This window comes from Rhea pennata, chromosome 2 (genome assembly GCF_028389875.1).
Source record: "Rhea pennata isolate bPtePen1 chromosome 2, bPtePen1.pri, whole genome shotgun sequence".
Classification (NCBI taxonomy): Eukaryota; Metazoa; Chordata; class Aves; order Rheiformes; family Rheidae; genus Rhea; species Rhea pennata.
This window is the reverse complement of record NC_084664.1, coordinates 9,040,354-9,061,312: the sequence shown is the minus strand read 5'-3', so window position 1 is coordinate 9,061,312 and position 20,959 is coordinate 9,040,354. Positions and strand designations below refer to the sequence as shown.

At 38.4% G+C, this 20,959-nt stretch overlaps 1 protein-coding gene across 2 annotated transcripts in view; it reads right to left on the bottom strand.

The window, feature by feature from the left end:
• The window catches only part of DPP6 (dipeptidyl peptidase like 6), a 424,897-nt gene that overhangs the window by 125,900 nt on the left and 278,038 nt on the right, over window positions 1–20,959 (bottom strand). For both annotated transcript variants that reach the window (XM_062567660.1, XM_062567661.1), the window contains exons 4-5: window positions 20,737–20,831; window positions 17,699–17,773 (exon numbers count right to left, since the gene is read on the bottom strand). In XM_062567660.1, coding sequence (XP_062423644.1) covers window positions 17,699–17,773; window positions 20,737–20,831 — 170 coding nt within the window. The remainder of the gene's footprint in view (window positions 1–17,698; window positions 17,774–20,736; window positions 20,832–20,959) is intronic.

Below are 20,959 nucleotides of genomic sequence, written 5' to 3'. Positions count from 1 at the left end.
CATATGGAGGAGAAGAAGGTGATCAGGAGTAGCCAGCATGGATTCACCAAGGGGAAATCCTGTTTGACCAACCTGATAGCCTTCTATGATGGAATGACTGGCTGGGTAGATGAGGGCAGAGCAGTGGACTTTGTGTACCTTGACTTCAGCAAGGCTTTTGACACTGTCTCCCATAACATCCTCCTAGAGAAGCTCAGGAAGTGTGGGTTAGACGAGTGGACAGCGAGGTGGATTGAGAACTGGCTGAAAGGCAGAGCTCAGAGGGTTGTCATCAGTGGCGTGGAGTCTAATTGGAGACCTGTGGCTAGTGGCGTCCCCAAGAGCTCAGGACTGGGTCCCATCCTGTTCAACTTTTTCATCCGTGACCTGGATGAGGGGATGGAGTGCATCCTCAGCAAGCTTGCTGATGATACCAAGCTGGGAGGAGGGGCTGACACACCTGAGAGCTGTGCTTCCATTCAGAGAGACCTGGACAGGCTGGAGAGTTGGGCAGAGAGGAACCTCATGAGGTTCAACAAGGGCAAGTGCAGAGTCCTGCACCTAGGGAGAAATAACCCCATGCACCAGTACAAGCTGGGGGCTGACCTGCTGGAGAGCAGCTCTGCAGAGAAGGACCTGGGAGTGCTGGTGGATGACAAGTTGACCATGAGCCAGCAATGTGCCCTTGTGACCAAGAAAACCAATGGTCTCCTGGGCTGCATTGGGAAGAGTGTTGCCAGCAGGTCGAGGGAGGTGATCCTGCCCCTCTACTCAGCCCTGGGGAGGCCTCATCTCAAGTCCTGTGTCCAGTTCTGGGCTCCCCAGTACAAGAGAGACATGGAGCTACTGGAGAGAGTCCAGCGTAGGGCTACAAGGATGATCAGAGGGCTGGAGCACCTGCCCTATGAGGAACGGCTGCGAGAGCTGGGCCTCTTCAGCCTGGGGAAGAGCAGACTGAGGGGGGATCTTATCAGTGTGTACAAGTACCTGAAGGGAGGGTGTCAAGGGGACGGGGACAAACTCTTTTCAGTTGCCCCATGTGACAGGACAAGAGGCAATGGGCAGAAACTGAAGCACAGGAAGTTCCGCCTGAACATTAGGGGGAATTTCTTCCCTGTGAAAGTGACGGAGCACTGGCACAGGTTGCCCAGAGAGGTGGTGGAGTCTCCTTCTCTGGAGATCTTCAAGGCCTGCCTGAATGCAACCCTGTCTACCATGCTGTAGGTGATACTGCTGAGCAGGGAGGTTGGACTAGATGATCTCCAGAGGTCCCTTCCAACCTTACTGATTCTATGATTCTAAATTGTATTCCAGCATTGCTGTAATTTTAAAGTTGCTACAATTCATTAAAGAGAACGCATTGGGAGAGTAAATTTGGCTACAATGCAAAAACACAACACAGGGCCGTGTGGAATATATTGGCATGGTGTATCTGGAAAGCATTTTTGCAAACAAAGTCCGAAGTAGTTTTATATTGGGAAGTAAGACTTGTACTAATTGCTTTCTTATTTATACTTACTAACACAATGCCAAAAAATATTGAACAATTTTTGTCTTCAAAACATCTTGGTAGTAGGATGTAGGAAATGATGTAAATATATAAAATGTGAATTGGGAGGGACTGTCATTCAAGATAACAAGCTATGGTCTGTTGTCTGCTAACAGGGCAGAAGCAGAAGCCAGATTAAAAAATCAGTATGAGCAGAGGGCTTCATGAGAAGATAGAGCAAAATGGCTAGTTGGAGGAGAAGAAAATAGCTAGGAGAAGTTTTAAGGACATCTGCTGATGTTCCCTCCTCTGGCATAGATTCCCCGCAGCCCTGCTAGAGAGTTTAGAGATGTGCAAGAGCAATTAACAGAGACTGAGGTGAAACATTTTTCTTGGAAAAAGAGAATTGAGGAGTATGGAAAAAAAAAGTTGAAGGCATTTCAAAGGGTGGTGGTAGAAGAAGAATCCTAATAGTTGTGATGTGAAGATCAAAGAGGCCTGAGGAGCCAAGTCTGTGCCTCCTGTGAGATCTCCTTTGTTATCTGAACATTACTTGTCATCTCCCTTTGGTCTTTGGCCAGATCTTGTGGAAGTGCACTTTAAAGGAGAAACTAGCCTCTTCCCCTTACATAAAGTATTAGGACTCTAAAGTATTGCACATTAACTGTACCTGTAGCATGTAGCCTTCAAAGGCTTGTAGTTGGCAGAGTTCATTCACAGGAGCAGTACTTTCTCAAATAAATCCTTAAAATCGGTAGGTTTGCTCATGTAAACACAGCAAAGATTTCAGGATCAGGTATTAATTGTTATTTTAGTTCTTAAGGATAAGACTCCATGCAGCTCAAAATTCATTCTCATTCTTAATGTTTCAAATATGTCTGGAAAACACACTACAGTAAGCCCCCATAAACAGACAGAGATACAACATGACTTAGTGTCTTTCTGAAAACTAAAATAGTTGTATTCCTCTCAGAAATGCAAACTAAATGAAATTATTCTAACATTTCAGGAAATTAATACATGTTTAATATTTCAATAAAAATTTCAGATAGGTTCAAGCTGAATTAGAATATTCATCTTATTTGCTAGTTAGAAAATCCCAGGGAAAAAAGCAGCATAGAGAGACTAGTATACTTCTTAAATCCAAAGAGGTCTCTGAATTCTTAAATGTTAGTGCTCATTTTATTTAACTTCCGTGTTTCTGATGTCTTTATCAACAAAATACCGATATTAACCCTCTGCCTTTCCCCTATCTGTTCAAGGGGTGCAGTAAAAGCAGTTGCACTGATTTGATATTCTTAGCCCTGATTTTTTCTGAATCCCAAAACACACAGCTCCTCTTAGGAGAGAGGCATATTCAAAGGTAGTAAAGCTTTGGGGAACCATTTTGTTCTGTAGATCCTGTGTGCCAAGCCATACTGCAAACATACATTAAAACAGGCTTAAAAGTGCTATAACTTTCTAGATATTATCAAAATACTAGGTACCTAGGTTCTAGGTATTATCAAAATCAGGTCACAAAAACTCCTAAGCCAGCTGCGATCAATGAATGCTGTAAAAATCATAATACTAAAACTACTGTGCCAGAAAAACACTCCCACCGGGCTTTTCATCCCAGGTCAGGGCACAGATCTGCCTTACTTTTAATCTACATTATCCTCTGCAGCATGTGCATGTTTTGCTGGAAATGAAATCATAACGGGTGTTAAGAGGCCGAGCTATTCGTTTCCGCTCATGTCGAGGAAAGGCAATTACCTCTCCACGGCTGAGAAGAACGCAGAAGTGGTTCCAGAGAGCAACACTTTGCTGTGAAGCCACTGACTTCATTTTATGCAATCAACAAAAGAAACCTGGAACTGACCACATTCCACCGGGATTACACAGGGTCTAGAGCAGACAGCAACAGAGCAGAGTTTCCTCCACCCCAAATTCCATAACAAGGGGTAAATTGGGGTTCCTATGACCTACAGAAACAAATTGGAAGAAGCAACTTCAGTGCCACATCTCCACGGAGGGGAGTATGCTGTGGATGACAGAGCAGTGTCTCCTTGTGCCATTTCTAAGGATGTGGGTTCTAGTCCAGTAGGGCTTACTTAAATGGCAAATATATGTTATTTAAGAACAAAAGGATGGATTTGGACCCATTTATTCAGTGTGACTATTCAAACAGTATGAACTAGGGAAAAAAAAAACGAGCTCGCCAGAGAAAATCACAAACACTAACCTAGCTAGAGGTTACATTTCCTTCTCCTACATGCGCATACCATGCACAATAAAAGACGACCCACAGCTACCACCGTACAGTCACATTGATTCGTGTATCGGTCAGTCACCAACAGGCAAACACTGTGTTATTTTTACAGGGTAACAGATGTCATTCTTATAAATCTTCCAGGAGGAAAAGGATAATTCTCAGACTAAGAATATCTCACTGCCACACTTCTTTATGATATTCCTTGGAGAACTTAAAGCAGGTCGCTGTACCTATTTGGAGAATTGTCTGTGTTTCTGATAGAAGTTAACATCAAAGGCTAATTTTTCACCTAACAGCCAGCATTGTTTGCCTTGATTAAAATTCTATAAGATCTCATTGGTTTTCTTGGGGCTGTACAGCCTGAAAACTAATGCATAATGTGAACCACTCCATTTTGTTAATAAAATATCCTCTTCTTTCCACTATGTGTTGAACTGGCTTTCTAAGCAGATGTAAAATCCTATTCTATAACTGAGCACTAACTTTCTGGCAACCTTTTTGCTCAACTTCTAATCTTTCAACAGTATATATATATGTATACATATTTATATAATATTCAATTTTCATATTTAATAGTATTACAGTATTCAGTTTTTCTTCATTTGCTTGCATATTTGTGATTTAAAACAAGAGCTGTTATCTCGGTTTGAGGCATCATTTGTGAGCAGTTAGATCTCCTCATTTCTCCTCTTAGTGGTGACAGATTGATTGGTGGTATTCTCCCCACTCTAACTATTTTAGCAAAGTATTAGCACAATTTTATTGCTAATAGGCACTCCATAGTAACAAATCTGGAATTAGGTGCTCTGAAAAAACACATGAATATCTATTCCTTTTGTGTCACTGCAATAAAAAAACAACAAAATCTGTATCAGTATTTTGTACCCTAAACTCAGTGAAGATTGATTGTTTGCAAGAACTAAACAAACCAATAATGTCATATAATTTCTTTTCAACATTCTAACCTTTTGAATTCATTGTGATTCTGACCTTTTTTTTTCTTGAAAGAGAAAATTCTCTTCTGTCTCTTCACTGTATTATCCATTTATATGCTATTCCTTCCCAAGTCATGTATCCCTAACTATTGTCTCATGCCGGGTGCCAGCCTGTCTTTACAGTCCTCAAGGAGCGCTGCACTTTTCTCTTTGTGCATCTAATAAATTAGGAAAACCATAATGAAATGCTATCAAGAAGCATTTCCTATGTCTTGGTTCAGCTGGCAGCCAAATAACCCACAGCTGTTATCAAAAACATTATTGGGATTGCATTTATCCGCTGCACAATATCCAGATGATTAGCCACATGCATAACGTGGTCACAGCTACAGAAAGTGCATGCTAAGAGAGCTGTGCCACTCTGTGACATCTGAGGAGCTAATGAAAGAAGAGAGATAGCAGAAATAGTTTTGATTAGGAAAAGTGGTAAGAAGAAGGAGTTTAGGATCAATTGGCATCCGGTGCATTTGGCATCTTTGCTATAACTGTCTCTGTATGCCACAGGAACTAACTTAAAATAATATTTGGGCAAATGGAGCAAGCTGGGGAATGCATAGTTATTACAGTTGAGAAAAGGAAGGAAACTATTTGTCTTGGAAAGGGAAGGAACTCATAGCAGCAGTCTCAGACTACATCATACTTGTGCTTGGGCTAACAGTACAAAACCCCCCAGGAGAACAGTGTCTCAGAGAGGTCCAGAGGGTCGGTGTCTGATCTCTGCTGTGTCACTGTGAACACAGAACTATTTCACTGATATCCAGCGTCATAAGAAATCAAGGATCAGCTACTGGGTATCTCTAGAAGTTTAAAGAAATTTTAGCAATTGATTTGGAAGAAGAGAAAAAAATGGTCTGTACAAGAAACCCAGACTAGAGTAAAGCAAGAGGCAGTGAAACATCAGGAAGAGTCTTTATGTCTTTTTAAAGTCTTTCAACAATTCAACGTATTTTGTCTAAGACTGAAAATTAAATCATTGCAAGACGAGCCTGAAGGGGCCTTAATCTATAAGTTTGTTCTTGGTGCATAGAGAATGTTCATAACAGATATCCAATGATGCAGGTACGTAAAAGGCCAGCTGTCCTCTGTCCCGCACACTGCAAAGGGCTCCTTGGAGCAGGAACAATCTCACAGCAAGGTGACATCAGGATCTGATAGCATATTCATACCATGGAGACTTGCATTTTAGGAGCTCTTGTAACTCAAACTCAAGCCAGGTGTAATAGGTTCATGTGCTGCCGGCATCACGCACAGTTAACATGTAAATCTCTCCCACAAACACACAGAGAGAGTGCTGGGATTAGAAGCTGGTTTTCCCGCTCCCAAAACAAAGGCCTGTGAACCAGCTGAGCCAAAGAATTACTCCTTCGCAAACGGGGTCACCTCTGGTTTGCAATGTAACGTAGCCACAAATAAAGCGCGATGGCAATATCCAATACAGTAATGGATGGATGGCTGTAAGATAATGCTGGCTATTAATGTTCCACAAACTGATTATTTATCTCAGCTGTTTCATAATAATTATTCCTTATTAAAAGATTTGTTTCCAAATTACGCTTTTGAATCTCTTACTCTGCTGATGATGCCAAAAGGGAATTTTGGCAGCAGCTTGAGGATTTACGCCTTTGCAACACGGTGGAGGTAAAATGGATGCTCTTTTGGCCACAAATGTAGCTTCAGAATCAACTTAGGTTACGGGTATTAACATACAGCTCGTGTGCCAGGTCTAGCCCCTAGGAGAACGTTAATCCAATCTGCCAACTGCTGCTGCTCGCTAACACAGACCTGCCCTGCCAAGCAATCACAAAAGCCTTCTTTTGCTCCCAAGCCACCTGTCCCTCCCAGCGCTCAACTGGCACCAGCGGAAAGAGTAAAAGCTTGCAGTCACGGACTTACAGGACTGCTGTTCCATTTTTTTACCGAAAAATAAAATGGCAGCTACAAAACCCTCTTCAACATTGTCCTAGCAGTGTTTGTGCTTCCACTGTTATTCCGTCCCAGGTTACTACGGAGCATCTGGAAGCAAGTTATTAAGAACCACTAGTGAGGGTTATGCATAATGAACTCATTTTTTGTTCTTCTCTTTCTTTTTTTTTTTAACTTGTGTCAGTATTCACATTACGTGGCGCAAAGTTCCCCTCTCATGGCACACCACGCTTAACATAAAAATGGACACACATCCTCCAAGAACCACACCTGCCTCTTTCGAAGTCCTGTTCAAAAATTTGGAATCAAAAAGGAAATTATTTAGCACAAGGTTAATGCTGTAGTTCTAACATATCATACAGTATATCTAAGGAAAAGAAACAAAAAAGAAACAAAAATTTTGCATTATAAAGAAATAAGATTAAGAATACATAGCTTATGGATAAAGAAAAGTGTCAGAGGGAGATAACGATTATCCCAAAGCTAGGAAATGCAGAAAACATTCAAACGCATGCAAACATAAACATACAACTGTAGTTATCTTATAGTATCTGTGGTCCAGTATTAAGTCAACATTACTTTAAAGACTTGTTGCATTTTTTTGTGTCATTACTTTTTAATTGATTTTAACTAATTAGAAGATTTGTTTCTAAAATTCTCAGAAAGCTGATTCTATCCTTACAAGTGCTGAAAATTTTAGTGGAAATAATTAATTATATACGCTAACAAAGAAAATGAATATCTACCTTGATCAGAACAAAATCAAGGAATGAAACAAAATGAATTTAAATACAGATTCATGATAGGAACCCTTTAAAGAACACAAACCCATTTGTTTTGGGTCTGATCAGAAGGCCATCCAGCTCGGTCTCCTGTCTCTGATAGCAACCCAAAGCAGATTCGCAGAGAAGACTAGTGTTAGCGTATATATAGTGATCCTTCCCCGCAGGAAGAGACCCGAGGCTCTCAGGTCTGTGGCTTGGAGTCACTGCCTTTGTCCGTTGTCTTCCCTGATGATGGACATCATCCCCGTTGACTTTCCAGTCATTCTTTAAAACCATTAAACTTCCAGTGCCTACATCACGCAGCGATATCCCCCTCCCAGACAACGGCACCAAAAGCATGCTTAGGGTATGAGTCCTCTGAGCAGCCTTTGGTGTCTATTTTAGCGTCAGATTTGCAGCCTGGGCTGCACCGATTACAGAGGTAGCACAAGGTAGCTAAAGATGTAGAGTTTACACAGTTGACTCGACTGACTATCACTTTTGTTGATTTTGGTGGTACAGGTCTGAGTGCTGAAGTGCATAAGAAATCAGTTCTTAATAACTTAAGTAGTGAGGTTTAAAATTTATGATTAATAAATTATCTATGCTTAAAGTATATATGCTTCTGTAAACAAAACATTTTTCTTTCAGATGGGCAGACAGAATGTAGGGGGATTCTAAAAACTCCATTCCGTAGTATTTACAATCCAAATGTTGTAGCTTTGTAGGAACTATGTGAGAACTAAGCCATGTAAGTGGGCTGAATGCTTAGTCTATCTAATCAATTTATTCACTTTTAAATAATTCGCTTTGGTGGCAGAAATTAGCAACTACAGAAGAAGTACAACATGTGTTCTTCCTATTAAAATTTATTCTTAACATATCAAAATTGCTTTTTCATTATAGCAATTGAGAGAGTGAATAATACAAAGAGGTTAGCATTATCACTGAAGTCTTTTATGGTGGTCATAGGCTCAGAGCAGTCTCAGAAAGCTCAAAGACAGGAAACACGAGACCTTCAAAGGGCATGAGAGAACAAACGCTAAAGAGCACTGAAGTGGATGTGAAGGGAGAATAAGAGTATTCAGATATACACGACGGACCTTAGTCCAAAAATGCTCTCTCTGATCAGTGAAAGATTCGTTTTCTGATTCCATATGAAATCAGAAGACCCTGAGCTGTATCTTGATGTACACGTGGACCAAATCCACTAGAAGTGACATTTCTATTTTCTGAGCTAAGGAAAAATGAACTGAAATCACGCACAAGACCTCTGACAACTGGGCATTTTGTGGACCATCGTTGTGACGCTGTGGACTATCTTCATGAAGGTAAGCAGGCTGTGGTGATGGTGGGCACCTCTTCAGTAACTGGGTAAAACATATAGGACAGGAAGAAGATCAGAACAATCTCATGATTTTAAAGTTTCCACTAAAGTCCTGTGATTTTTTTCCCTTTTCAAGAAAGTGGGGTTTTTTTTTTGAGTAGGGAATGGAGGAAGAAAATAGAAGATCCCATTTTCAAATCTAGATCATCAGCTGTTTAAAGAGGAATGTTAGTTATTGGTTATAATACAATCACAAATAAAGACAGAGTTCTGAAGTCAGTTAGACGGTTGAAAGACACTTGCTCAGGTAAATACAGAGCTACACTTTCCTTGGATTTAGGCATGTGACTCAGCTAAAAAGGACAACATCTGTCTCAAAAGATTTGCAATTCTGAATATAAGAACTTCACTGAGGTGCTCTGCATAGTAAGATCTGGTTTTCCAGAAGGGGGCACTAAATATACCTTTTATTATTTCTGTGATTACAAATAAATAAATAAAAGAGTCTATGAATCAGAAGAATTTGATTATAAACCTCTGCAGGCTGAGACTACTTCCTATGTCTCTGCATAGACACCAGAATTAATTTCTTTCTGATTTTTGCTTTATAATGCCTTTTAAATCCCTGTTGTTTTCTTATTTTGAATCCTACTCTTATTTCTTCCCTAAACATTTCAAAATAAATATCTGTAGTTGTCACAATGCTATAAAAAAATGAGATTTTTATATTATATCGAAAAGCTTAGGAAGTAAAATTATGGTATAACAGAAACACACCTCTAACACAGTCCTGAAGCTCCTGGAGGTTGCAAGGAATCTAGTTCTTTATTAAGTTCTAAAAGGTTTTTGACTATCTAGAGACCTTGTACAACTACGTTATGTATGTTTTATTTAAAAATAAATAGCAGGTTATTTTCAAGATATTTTGTGAATTTTGTTAGGATATTAATCTACACCAGACTATCTGTTCAACTTAGATTGTCTATACACTAAGAAAAGGAAGTAGAATGAAAAATCTTGTATTATCCAAGATAAAAAAAGTGTTATTTTTGTGTCGTAGTGCTTTGCTATGAGTCTTTCTATTTTCCCTTTTCTGTTTGATGAAAATCTAATTTGCTAAAAAAAATATTTATACAGGAAGGCTGCTGGTAGCTGATACCAATATGTAATATACCTATGTACTCTTGCATGACAGGTTAATTATTTCTGGCTCTTGGTATTACTCTGGTCTTCCCTGGAATTGTGGTTTTACTTTTCAGTTTACTGATGTGTACCAGTATCTGTGAATAAATATAGGATACAGATTGTTTGCCTCTGCAACATAAGCAAGACTGTCCTGCTTAGTCTGAAATATTCTTTTGCACTCAGTTACGTAAAGGTGTAAAGTTGCAAATTTTAGTCCTAATTCCATTTATCTGTGTTATTCAAAGAGCAGCAAGAGTTTAATCCCATTTTTTTAAATATATAATAGTAAAAGCTTTAATAACACACAGGTTATCACAGCAGCTGATTTCAGAACAGAATACTGCGGTGTTTGTGGTGGTAATGTCCTCAGTTCCGTGCAGTCGGCATTTTGTTGTATTAATGACGTTAAACAACACCCCCCAGAATGCAAACCCAGTAAGAAACGGAGACTTGGTGCATTTTCACTTAAACTACTGTTATATAGGGAGCACTAGAAGAACACATTAGAAACCCATTAGAAAAATGGGAATGTGCAGACTGAGGATTTTATAAAGACCTATTGGACAGAATTTTGCATCTGTTCAGGCCAACGTATCACGTAACGCTTTTTGAATGCATCTATCTCAACATTTCGTATCCACCAACTTCCTGCTGAAAATATCTCCCGGTAAGGGGGAGTGACGCACCTGAGGGTGCCACGATGGCTTTATCACCTGCTCCAGGGAAAGACTGCAGGCCACAACCACCACGTTGGCTCCACATGATAACAGACCAAGCCTCCACGGCTTGGTTTGTTCCCTGCCAGCCCCTCCAACGCCGAGATGACCCCACTCCTAGGGTGCCTGTCGAGGACGTGATGCTCATGTAAGCACTCCAATCCCTGCGTTTAAGGGTGCAAACACCTTTTATTTTTCCCTCGTAGTTGACATTCTGTGGGGATAATAAATCCAGGACCACCTATCTCCTTCTTATTTGCTCAGATTAAGTGTTTTATTAAAAAAAAAAAAAAAAACAAAAAAAAACAGACTGCAATCTGTCTTTTCACTTCAATTTTTTGCTGTTGGCTCTACCTACCATTACCATCTTTACAATGGTAAGCTGTTAATTTATACTAAGATCCCCTCACCATCACACCTCAAGAAACTAAACTACCAAAATGCCACTGCAGTTCATGAATTTAAGTGCCTAATTCCACTCTGCCTCCTTGTTTAGGTCAGAACGTTTTCTCAAATTAAACTAATCTGTGTCAATGCAGAAGGACTGTTTTTAAGGGCAAAGATCGATTTAGGGATAAATTTTCTACCGGGGTTTTGTGGGGATTTGAAATAAACAATAAAGCTCCTCCAACACAAGCAGAGAATAGAGTTGGCTTCTTTTCTTCCCTTGTTAGTCCAAATTTAGTCCTGACAATTACTAACATGAAATGTTTTAGTTACTCTGTAGTTTATCCTTCAAAAGGAAGCTATAACATTAAACTTGCACCTAATTCTTGCTCTGCAGTCTTGTGCCTGTGTCCCAAAATTCCTGCTTTAAGTACAACGTCTATCAGAAATCGGACAGCGACTAAAAGTAAAACTCTGTATGTCCATGTGCTGACCGAGATATTGGTACTTCTGCCTCAACAGTGATTAATTTGTAGTCAAATCTCCCAGTTACTCAGATTTTGTTTATAACGAGGTTTGATTTATTTAATCCAAGGCGCCTGTGAAGCCCGGTGTCCTAGGGGAGTTACACGCATCCCATCTGACAGTGCAGACAAATCAATGGAAGTGAAGAATTGTTTTGCAGTCAGCCTTCTCTGATGTCTTTTAAACTCCTCTTTTCTTCTGCCTTGTTGCTTTACAGCCCAAATTGAAAAAGGCAGATTAGAAATTTTTTTTCATGGTGATTTTGAGGTTAGGATAGGTACTCTTTCACAAAGGTTACTTTAAGTAGACCAGATTTATAATTTTTTAAAAAAGCACTCTTCTTTAGAAATTATGTTTCAATAAATGATTGCCTCTAAATTTTCTCAAATAATAGCTCTTGCTTCAGCTTCAAATCCAAACTCACCCTGAAAATTAACCTCATTTATGTTTTAAATACTTTCTTGTTAATACAGTACTTCTGAACATACAAGCCTTAGTTTTGTTATGTAAATGTAGTTGGAGTGCTTCTGTTCGCCTTACCACTATGAGTAGAATAAAGAGCACATTTTTAAACAAGGATATTTACTCTATGGTCTATGGGGATGATACAGAGGAAGAAGCAGAGAAAAGACGACCTGCTCATTCAGTCCTGGCTAAAATCCTACACGGGCATGTAAATAAAAATGGTGTAATTTTCAGAAGCTGTGAACATTTCTTACAACTACTGCTCTAAATCTCATAACTATCAGGGTTATATGTCCTAAATTGATTACCCAAAGGCTTTTGTCATTTTTATATAAGAAATGAAGCTACGGTTATTTATCCTTATAACATGTAACTAATTCTCATGGATAAATGAAGTTACAGTGCTTAAGGTTTGAAAATGTAAATAATTAAAAAAACTGGTTTTAGCAGCTAGCCTTTGATAATAGTGAACATCCCCCTCACATTTTGTAGCTTTACAATAGAGAAGGAATATATCTGGTTTATGAGCAACAAAGATTCCATCTGCATTCGTATTAATAAAAGGGAATGAAAATTAAAAGCATAAGCTTTTCCCTTTAAAATGTTCACTCTGCTAGGAAATTCTACCTGTTTACAACAAATTCCCTACTATACCCAAAATTGAAACAAATTACTAAAACACATAACTTGATTTTATGGGACAGATATTTTAACTGTGCTCATTTTATACAGTGTCACCACTATGCATTCTCACTGTTCCTGAGAACAACACTGGGTGAAAAAAATAAATCTGAAATATAGTTATTGCCACAGAAAGAAAACAGTTTTATGTAAACTTATTTTTAGCACTGGTAAATCTATTTCAATTAAATAATAAATATCATAGCTACAATATTAGCAGTATTACTGATGATAGCTATGACAGTGTCTAATTTTTGGAGGCATATTTATCATAATAATAGTGCTCACCTAACTCAAAAGGACGTTGTGAGGATTCATGAATATTTATATCCATTAGCGTTTTGGAGATAACAAGCATTATATTATTTTAATTTTTACATGACTAATTAAAGCAGTATGAGGTTGTAATTGGAGCTATAAAGCAGAAGACCCATTTATTCAACATAACAACTAGACTTGGCCAAATAGTAAAAACAAATAATAGCAATATACTGCATTGTATAAAGTTTGCTTTTCACTTTATCTACGCTCTAAATAGAAAGTCTAGTGTTTGGACCGGGTCTTTCTGAGGTCTCTTTTGGTCCCACCTCTCTCGGATCCTCTGTCCTTTCTCATCTTTCAGTTACTCTCATGTAATGACATCGCAATTTCCTTACCCCAAGAAGAGACCTGTTTGATGAAACAGCTCAGCTGCTGCTTAAGCCTCTGCTTAAGCAGAGTTTCAGCCTCTAGCTCAGGAATTACTGTTGCAAAGGCCAAAATCGAACTCACAATCTTGCTGTCTTAAGCAACAACCTAAACCCAACAGCAAGGACAGTTTCTAAATGATTGTGAGATCTGTAGCAACAGATGAGGCAAAAAGAAATACTCAGTTCGCCACATAAAGTATTCTAAAAAAACGTAGTTGGACCTGTTCCAGTTACAATGATGACTGATTCTTTGCAGTTTTCAGCAGAATAAAAATTCATTCCTTTAACTGCAAAATAGATAATAATGTCTGTCGTATCAGCTATAAAAGTTTCTAAGCCCTAATTGTTGTTCAGAAGACTTCAGTAGTTCGGTCTGTATTAATTAGCCTGGATTTCCTGTATGTAATTGCTCTTAACTAGCTCACATACAGTAATGGACTGGTAAATTGGAAGTGAAGCACAAATATCTTTAAGAAGAATCTAAGACTTTTTATTTCCTTACTGCTGCATTACAATGACAGCTATTCGTAATAAAGGCAATTAAATAGTCTGTATTTAATCTCTCACCATGTCACTCAAGAAAATCACTTTTCTCCTCATTTACTTTCAACTATTTCTTTTATTATCAATTACACCTACTGCACTGTTTAACTCAGACTCCCACAAAAATTTATGCAAGCCCATGGGACTCCAGCTAAGTCTTGCTACTCTAATCCCACCACTCTCCAAGGCACAGATAGGCTACGGAGTTTTTATAGGTTACCTGTTGCTTGGCTATTTAAGGAATCCCACCCACGAGACTGTGGATGCCCAGCAACGTCATCGAACCCGAACCCGCTAGTGCACGGCCGGCTCGGCTCGGCCGGGGCTGCAGCGGTCGGCTCCCACGGCGCTAACTCCGCGGCCAGCCTTGGCCCTCTGCTGAAACGCTGTGGCCAAAATCTACCTTTTCCTATGTGTTTTAGGGCTACTGAACTCTACAGCCAGAGCACTGCACATGTTTCAGAGAAGTGCGACTTCAAATCAAAGTTTCCCTATAACAGTATTCATTCCCAAACGCTTGCCTCGACCTTCAGGCCGTAGTTCCATTTGAAGATTGGGCCTTGTTCTAGTGTAAAGAAACAAGATTAACTGAACAAAACTCGGAAAGGTTGCAAGAATGTTCTAAAGACAAAAAAGCCTGGAGTCTTCCCTATTACTTTTTTCAAAAAAGAACAAATCTTTGTTCGGAGTTGGAAAAGATCGCCAAGAGCACAAAGCTTAGGCAGAATATGGTACCTGTAAAACTAAGGTTCTGCGAGTATAAGCAATACAGAAACAAGTTTAGAATGAAAACTGACAGCCTGACTAGCCACAACATACAGACAACAGTCTCACAACTGCCTGCCAAGCTTTTTAGGAGAAATGTATTTTAAGAAACGCTTTAATTCATCATCCTCTAAGATGATGAAGTGATACAACAGCAAAATACACATTAGTTGCTTCAGTGCCTTAGCAAAATGTGTGCCTGCTTGTTCAGAGTTACACTGCTCCAACGTTGGTGTCAGTGCCATAAACCAGAACCAACACTGAGCAGAAATTCTTCTTTGCAAACAAATAGAAAAATGTTAGAAGGGCAGCTATTATTGGCAGAAAATGACTTGGCAGCATTTTTCTTAAAAATGTTTCACCTCATTGCAACAATGCACTACGCTTTTCTGTTTTAGTAGTTGGTCTAAGCTGGTATTTAAAAATTGAGACTGAATGCATTTATATTAGCATTCAGATACATGATTAATTAATTTGATGCATATTAACTATTACACACACATATAAATAAGTATTGTGTATTGTGTAAAAATAACAGAAACAGACACTCAGAATCATTTGAAAGGTAGTGCACACTTCAATGGTAAAAATTAAAATATAGCACTTACTTTTTGACATCTATAAAATAAGTACACAGTAGTTTCAATAGGTGTCTGTCTTGAAAGGATTTGCAGAATAAGAATTTAAGAAAACATCCTTTGCCAGTATTTTTCCTGAAGTTCTCTTTTGACTTTGCAACAAGGACAACTGCCCAAGGCTTTGCTAATCAATTTCTCGCATTGCAAAAAACAGCACAATTTGACTTTTATCCAAGAATATAGTTTGAAATACAGAAAATGTGAGAAGCTAACTAACATGCACAACTATTTGTAGCCACAGTCGGCATACAAAGTGACAAGAAAGCTGAATAAGTAATTTAAGGTATTGCAATTTAATAATCTAAAAGCCACAAAACATAGCTTAAGGATATAATATTCCGGAGCAAAACTTACACTCTCTATCAATATGCCTCTTAAAAAAAAAAAAAAGAAAAAGCTTCTTTATAGCCTTTTATAAGTGTGACTCTTTAAGAAAAAGGTATGGGGGAGGTGTTTTATTGCATTTCCAAAAACTGTTTCAGGAACTTCTGCTATTGTAACCTCAAATATGAATACTTAACAATTTACAATTACCTAGCTAAGCTCTCTTAAACCAAATATGCATCTAGTCACATCCTAAAATCTTCCCAAAGACCAAAATTCCTGTGTATTGCCTTGAGTTTTCTTTTCTGGAGCAACATACAATGTCAAAAAGGGAGCGCCTGGCTGCGTGGTGCCCTCTGCTTCTCCAGGCATGGATCTTAAGTACCACAAACAGAGATTTTTGCCAAAAATCCCAATTCCAAACCCAAGCATCAACTACGGAGCCTGTGAAGAGCCTCCCAGAGATCTACAAGCACTGAGACGTGCAGCAGTGTGGGGCATGTGGAAGAGGCACATCACGCCCATCCCTCCCCATGCCCTCTCCGCCTCCTCCCTTGCCCCAAGCCAAGCATTCTTCTGCACGTTGAATGTGGTGTCTGAGGTGCCAAAGCCCTTGTAACTCTGCCCCGGCAGGTTTTCTGAGATTGTGCAGCTCTTTTGGTGGAGAAAGGCTAAGGATATAGAGGAGATTTTTTTCCCATTATGAATGCTTTTTAGGAATGAAAATTCTTCTCTCATTCCCAGAAAAATTCAAGAAGTTTCCTTCCCTCCATGCCCTTTTATCCTGTGCAATTCATCTAGGCATAGTGTTGGCATGTTGTCAGCCAAAGTCCAAACTCCACCAAAAGAACTGAATTTTATAAAATATCTCTGATGCACAAAGCAGGGGGCCCTAAGGCCAAGGGGTGGCTTGCTTGATGGTACTTAGGCAGTTTTCATCATATTTAGATTTAATTTAGCATTTGTGCATCTGTCTCTGTTTAGAACTTTGCTGAGCTTTGGACTAGTGAAATTGCATCAGCAACAATTTCTCAGCAAAGATGCTTCATGAATTCTCCTTAAAGTTTTTGATACAGTTTTGTTTGACCTTTTTCTAACACCAGGCATGGTTCTCCTGACTTATATACCACTGTGAGTCAGGAATAACTCCAAGGATGACAACAGAGAAATGAGATGAAAAAGAGAGCCACAACTTCTACTACCTAAAGGACCAACAAATTTCCTTTAGTTAGCAGCTCAAACTAAATTTATTGTATGAAAAAAGACTTACAGTCCCTAGTGAGTGAGTCATTTTCATTTTGAGGAATTGGTGCAATTATAAATTATGGAAACAAACTGCATGGGACTTATAGTTTAATCAAGTAGTAGTATATAGCCATCATTCAAATATTTCAGGTCATATACCAGAACAATTTAAAAAGGAAATAAATATTATTCATGGCCAAGAACTGCATCCCATGTTCTCATGTATCTGACTGCTGCTTAGTCAACATTTAAAAATGACTCATTACATTTTTCTCTTTTTAAGTTTGGTAGAAAAAATAGCCATAATCTAAAAGTTAGTGGTAGCCCAATGGTGATTTCTTGTGGATGATTAATACCTAAACCTCTGAAGAAAAGGATTTATAATGAAAGTGATAGCTCAACCCTAACTGCAGCACTGGGAATGGTGACACCATAATTAATGTATTATTTCGGTTGTGGGAGACGCTGATAGTTGCTTTTTGTTCTTGTGAAGAAATTTATGATGAGACTGAAAAAGGCCATGAAAAAAATTAGACAAAAGAGGAATAGAAATCCTTGTAGCAAAGACACGTCCTTACAATTCTCCTCCCAAAGCCTATAAAATTTTGGCAATGACAGTGTTTTTCCTCTACGGTGTAATTTATACCTTTCTCCTCTACTAGATGGCAGTATGACATGCTTTCAGAATATGTAAGTGAGGTTTTTCTTTTTTGTTTCATACAAATAAATTAATATAACTGTGCCATGAAAGTTAAAAAAAGTCCACCACTGGTTGTGTATTTTCAGACAAATCTATTTACTTACTGGTTCAACATTAAATGCAAAAAGTGCATATTCCCGGTCAGGTGAAACTTCGTATCGAAGAGCCTTTAAGGAGACCTATAAAAGAAAAAAAAAGTTTTTTATATATATATATGTGTGTGTGTGTGTGTGTGTGTATATATGTATATATATATATGTATATGTTGAAATATTTTTTTTTCAATTTTGAAGTAATTAACATCTAGAATCAACTGTTATGGCCATTCTTGTAGAGATGAAGAATGCTGCCTGACTAAATGCCTTGAAAAATAATACATCACATCTCATTTCAAAAAACAGAAATAGTATATGGGCAAAAATGTGCTCCTACAAGACGAAGTGCAATGTGATCGAGACCAGGCAGCTATCTCAAGAAATCTGATTTGCCCTTTTAAACCTACTGAACAGGGGCTAATAGGTCTTTTATGGGCAGGAGGTAGTGGTAGACCATGACAGATGACAGCTTTCTCATTTCTTTCTCATTTTCATCAGTCACTGGCCAAAGCATCCAAGATAACTCACAGTTAATACCTGCTGGAACAAATTATTAATAAAGTAACACCACTACCTGCCCCAATTAAGAGAGCATGGAAGAGGAATCCTATCCCATCTTGCACAGTCACAAAAATTTGGGGTTGCTGTAGTGATACAGCTTTCCAGTTCCACCCTGATCTGGACTCTGCAAAAAGCTGCACTGCAAGTATTGTTAATAAGAGATTCCAAAATGTCTCAGACTTGTCAGGAATTTTTTTCCTTCTCTGCTCGTCATTTGTATAATGCAGATGTCTCTCCCCCTTTCCACAGTGTTTTAATATATACTGCTAGTGGACACAGTATCAAGGTCAAAGAGAGGTCTCCCTACCACACCATTTACCTGCTTCCTTTCCAGTCTTTTCCCCTCATCTAGTAAATTAAATGGAAGTTGTTGAGAGATTACCAAGGAGCAAATTAGAAGGGGGGATCTGGGCTTCTTGAAAATACACAGCATCAAATTAAGAGAGTCCTCCACAAGGTCAGCGAGGCTGTAGGAGATGCATGAGGAATCGCATGGGATATCCAAAGGCAGTGGGAGTGAAAGCGGTTTAGGATGGAGGGGTGCCAGAGGGAGTGTGAGAACCAGCAGTGTCAGCATGAAGACAGATTTTGTTTACTGATATATTAATAACTTAGAGAAAGGAAAACATGCCAAGGTAGCAAAAGTTATTCCGACACAAGGCTAGGAAGGAAGAAAACAAAGGCAAAGTGTCCAAAAGAGATGCAACAGAAGCTCTTGTATTGGGAGTTTTTCCATAAACATAGAGGTGATCTGCAGAATTATTTATCCAGAGGAGTGTAGAGGAGCAAGGGTTGAAAAAGCAGTATGAAAAAAGAAGAACTATCTTGTAATGCTGTCCTTTTCTTATAAACAGCAAAAACTAAAAATGAGGAGAATAAACAGAGGCCTTGAAACCATGCCAAATGGAAGCAATGTGAATTCAATAGACCTTAATATTAAAGGAATCCAGTCCATTCCTTCACTCACAGCATGGAAAGAGTCCTCTTCATGCAGAAAAAATCAATATGTAGCACGTATAAAGAATGATCATAAAACAAGGGAAAATGAGATCTACAGATGCTAGTTCAAGCCAGCATAATATTACTAACAATGAAAAAAATGTATGAAAATGATTTCTCACTGGTCCTGAGCAGGCAAGGAGAGAGAGTGCCTAGGGAGGCTATATTTTACGATACTCATCTGCACTGGCCCTACTGGAAAAATGTTTCTGAAGAAATGTTTGCTGTGCTCTCATTGATGGGTGAGATGGACACTTCAAACCACGGCCCTTTAATTTGATACAAAGGTGAAAAAAGCAAAACAGTAGAATGGTAAAGAAAGGGGTTATGCTCAGGTAAAAGAGAATTGCTTACATGATGTAGCAAAGGATGAAGGTTAAATGGGAAAGTATAGTGTTTAAAGCTGCATCCAGTAATAACAATTCATTGATGAATTCTTGGTCTCATTAAAAAAAAAAACTGCACTCTAGCTTTGTATGAATCACAGATTCAGTTTTACTGCAGAATAAAGTCAAGCTGGAATGTGGTTTTATGTTTTTATTGTAAATTTTCTTTTATTTTTTGAGAAAAACTCAAGCTGCAGTTTCCAAAGCCGCCTTCTGCAGATCTTGGGTCGTTAAGATAAGCCTGTGTTAGCCGTACTCTCTGCCTTTGTACATTCCCAGTGATATTAAAGAATTCTCAAATTAACGCAAACCTTGGGCAGGCACTATGTAAGCAACAATTTTGTCAGGACAACGTGATTCATATTTCATTGTTAGCACAAACATAACTATATTTTACTTCAGGAATTAGCTTTTATTAACTTAACCTATTCATTTTTACCGGAGATGTTGAAAACAGTCTGACATTTAATATACTAACTTCTGACATAATGCTGGTTTCATTTGCTCTAAAAACTAATGCTACAAAACACTTTCATTATGGTAAATACTATTCTATTTCGGCTATGAATTTATTTTCTTTTAATTCATTTTAATAACCACCTCCTAATATCTTTTCCCAATAATGTCTTAGGGTTTTTCTCATATCCAACCCACTTCCATTCATCAGCGTTGTTTATTAACAACATTGAAATTACATTTCAAACATTATGCAAGTGAAATCAGCAAATTCACAGGTTAAAAAGTAAACATGTACATGGAGGAATGTGGAGAATGCTAAGAGCTGCCAGCAAATTGCATCAACTGTCTTTTCTATTAAGCATGCGAAGACCAAAATCATGCATCTTTCAATTATATATGATATGCAAGACTTGCTTCAAAATATCTATATGGTACTTTTTGTAGTATGAAAGAAACTGAGCTTGCAGAATAATAAAGAAACTTGAATTCAATTTCACATTATCGGTAGCCCATTGTATTTATTACAAGAGTATGGCATCTGCTTGACAATACAAGAAGCTGAAACCCAAGTCATTTTCTGCTTTACTGATCCAATTGCAAGAAAACTGTGAAATTCTTCTACTCAACATAGAAAATACTTACAATTTTTTTGTTTTCTATTAATACTGTTGAATTGTTAGTTTCAACATTCCTCAGAATCACAGTGCCATTCTGGTTTCTATAAATGAATTCATTATCTGCAAGGAGAAAAAGAAAAAAAAAAAATAAAATCTTTAATTATCTGTTTATGTAGAACCCAATTACATCCTTGAACCAAAAGGACTTTAGGGAAGATTCTCGTAAAGAACACAAAATTTTTTAACAC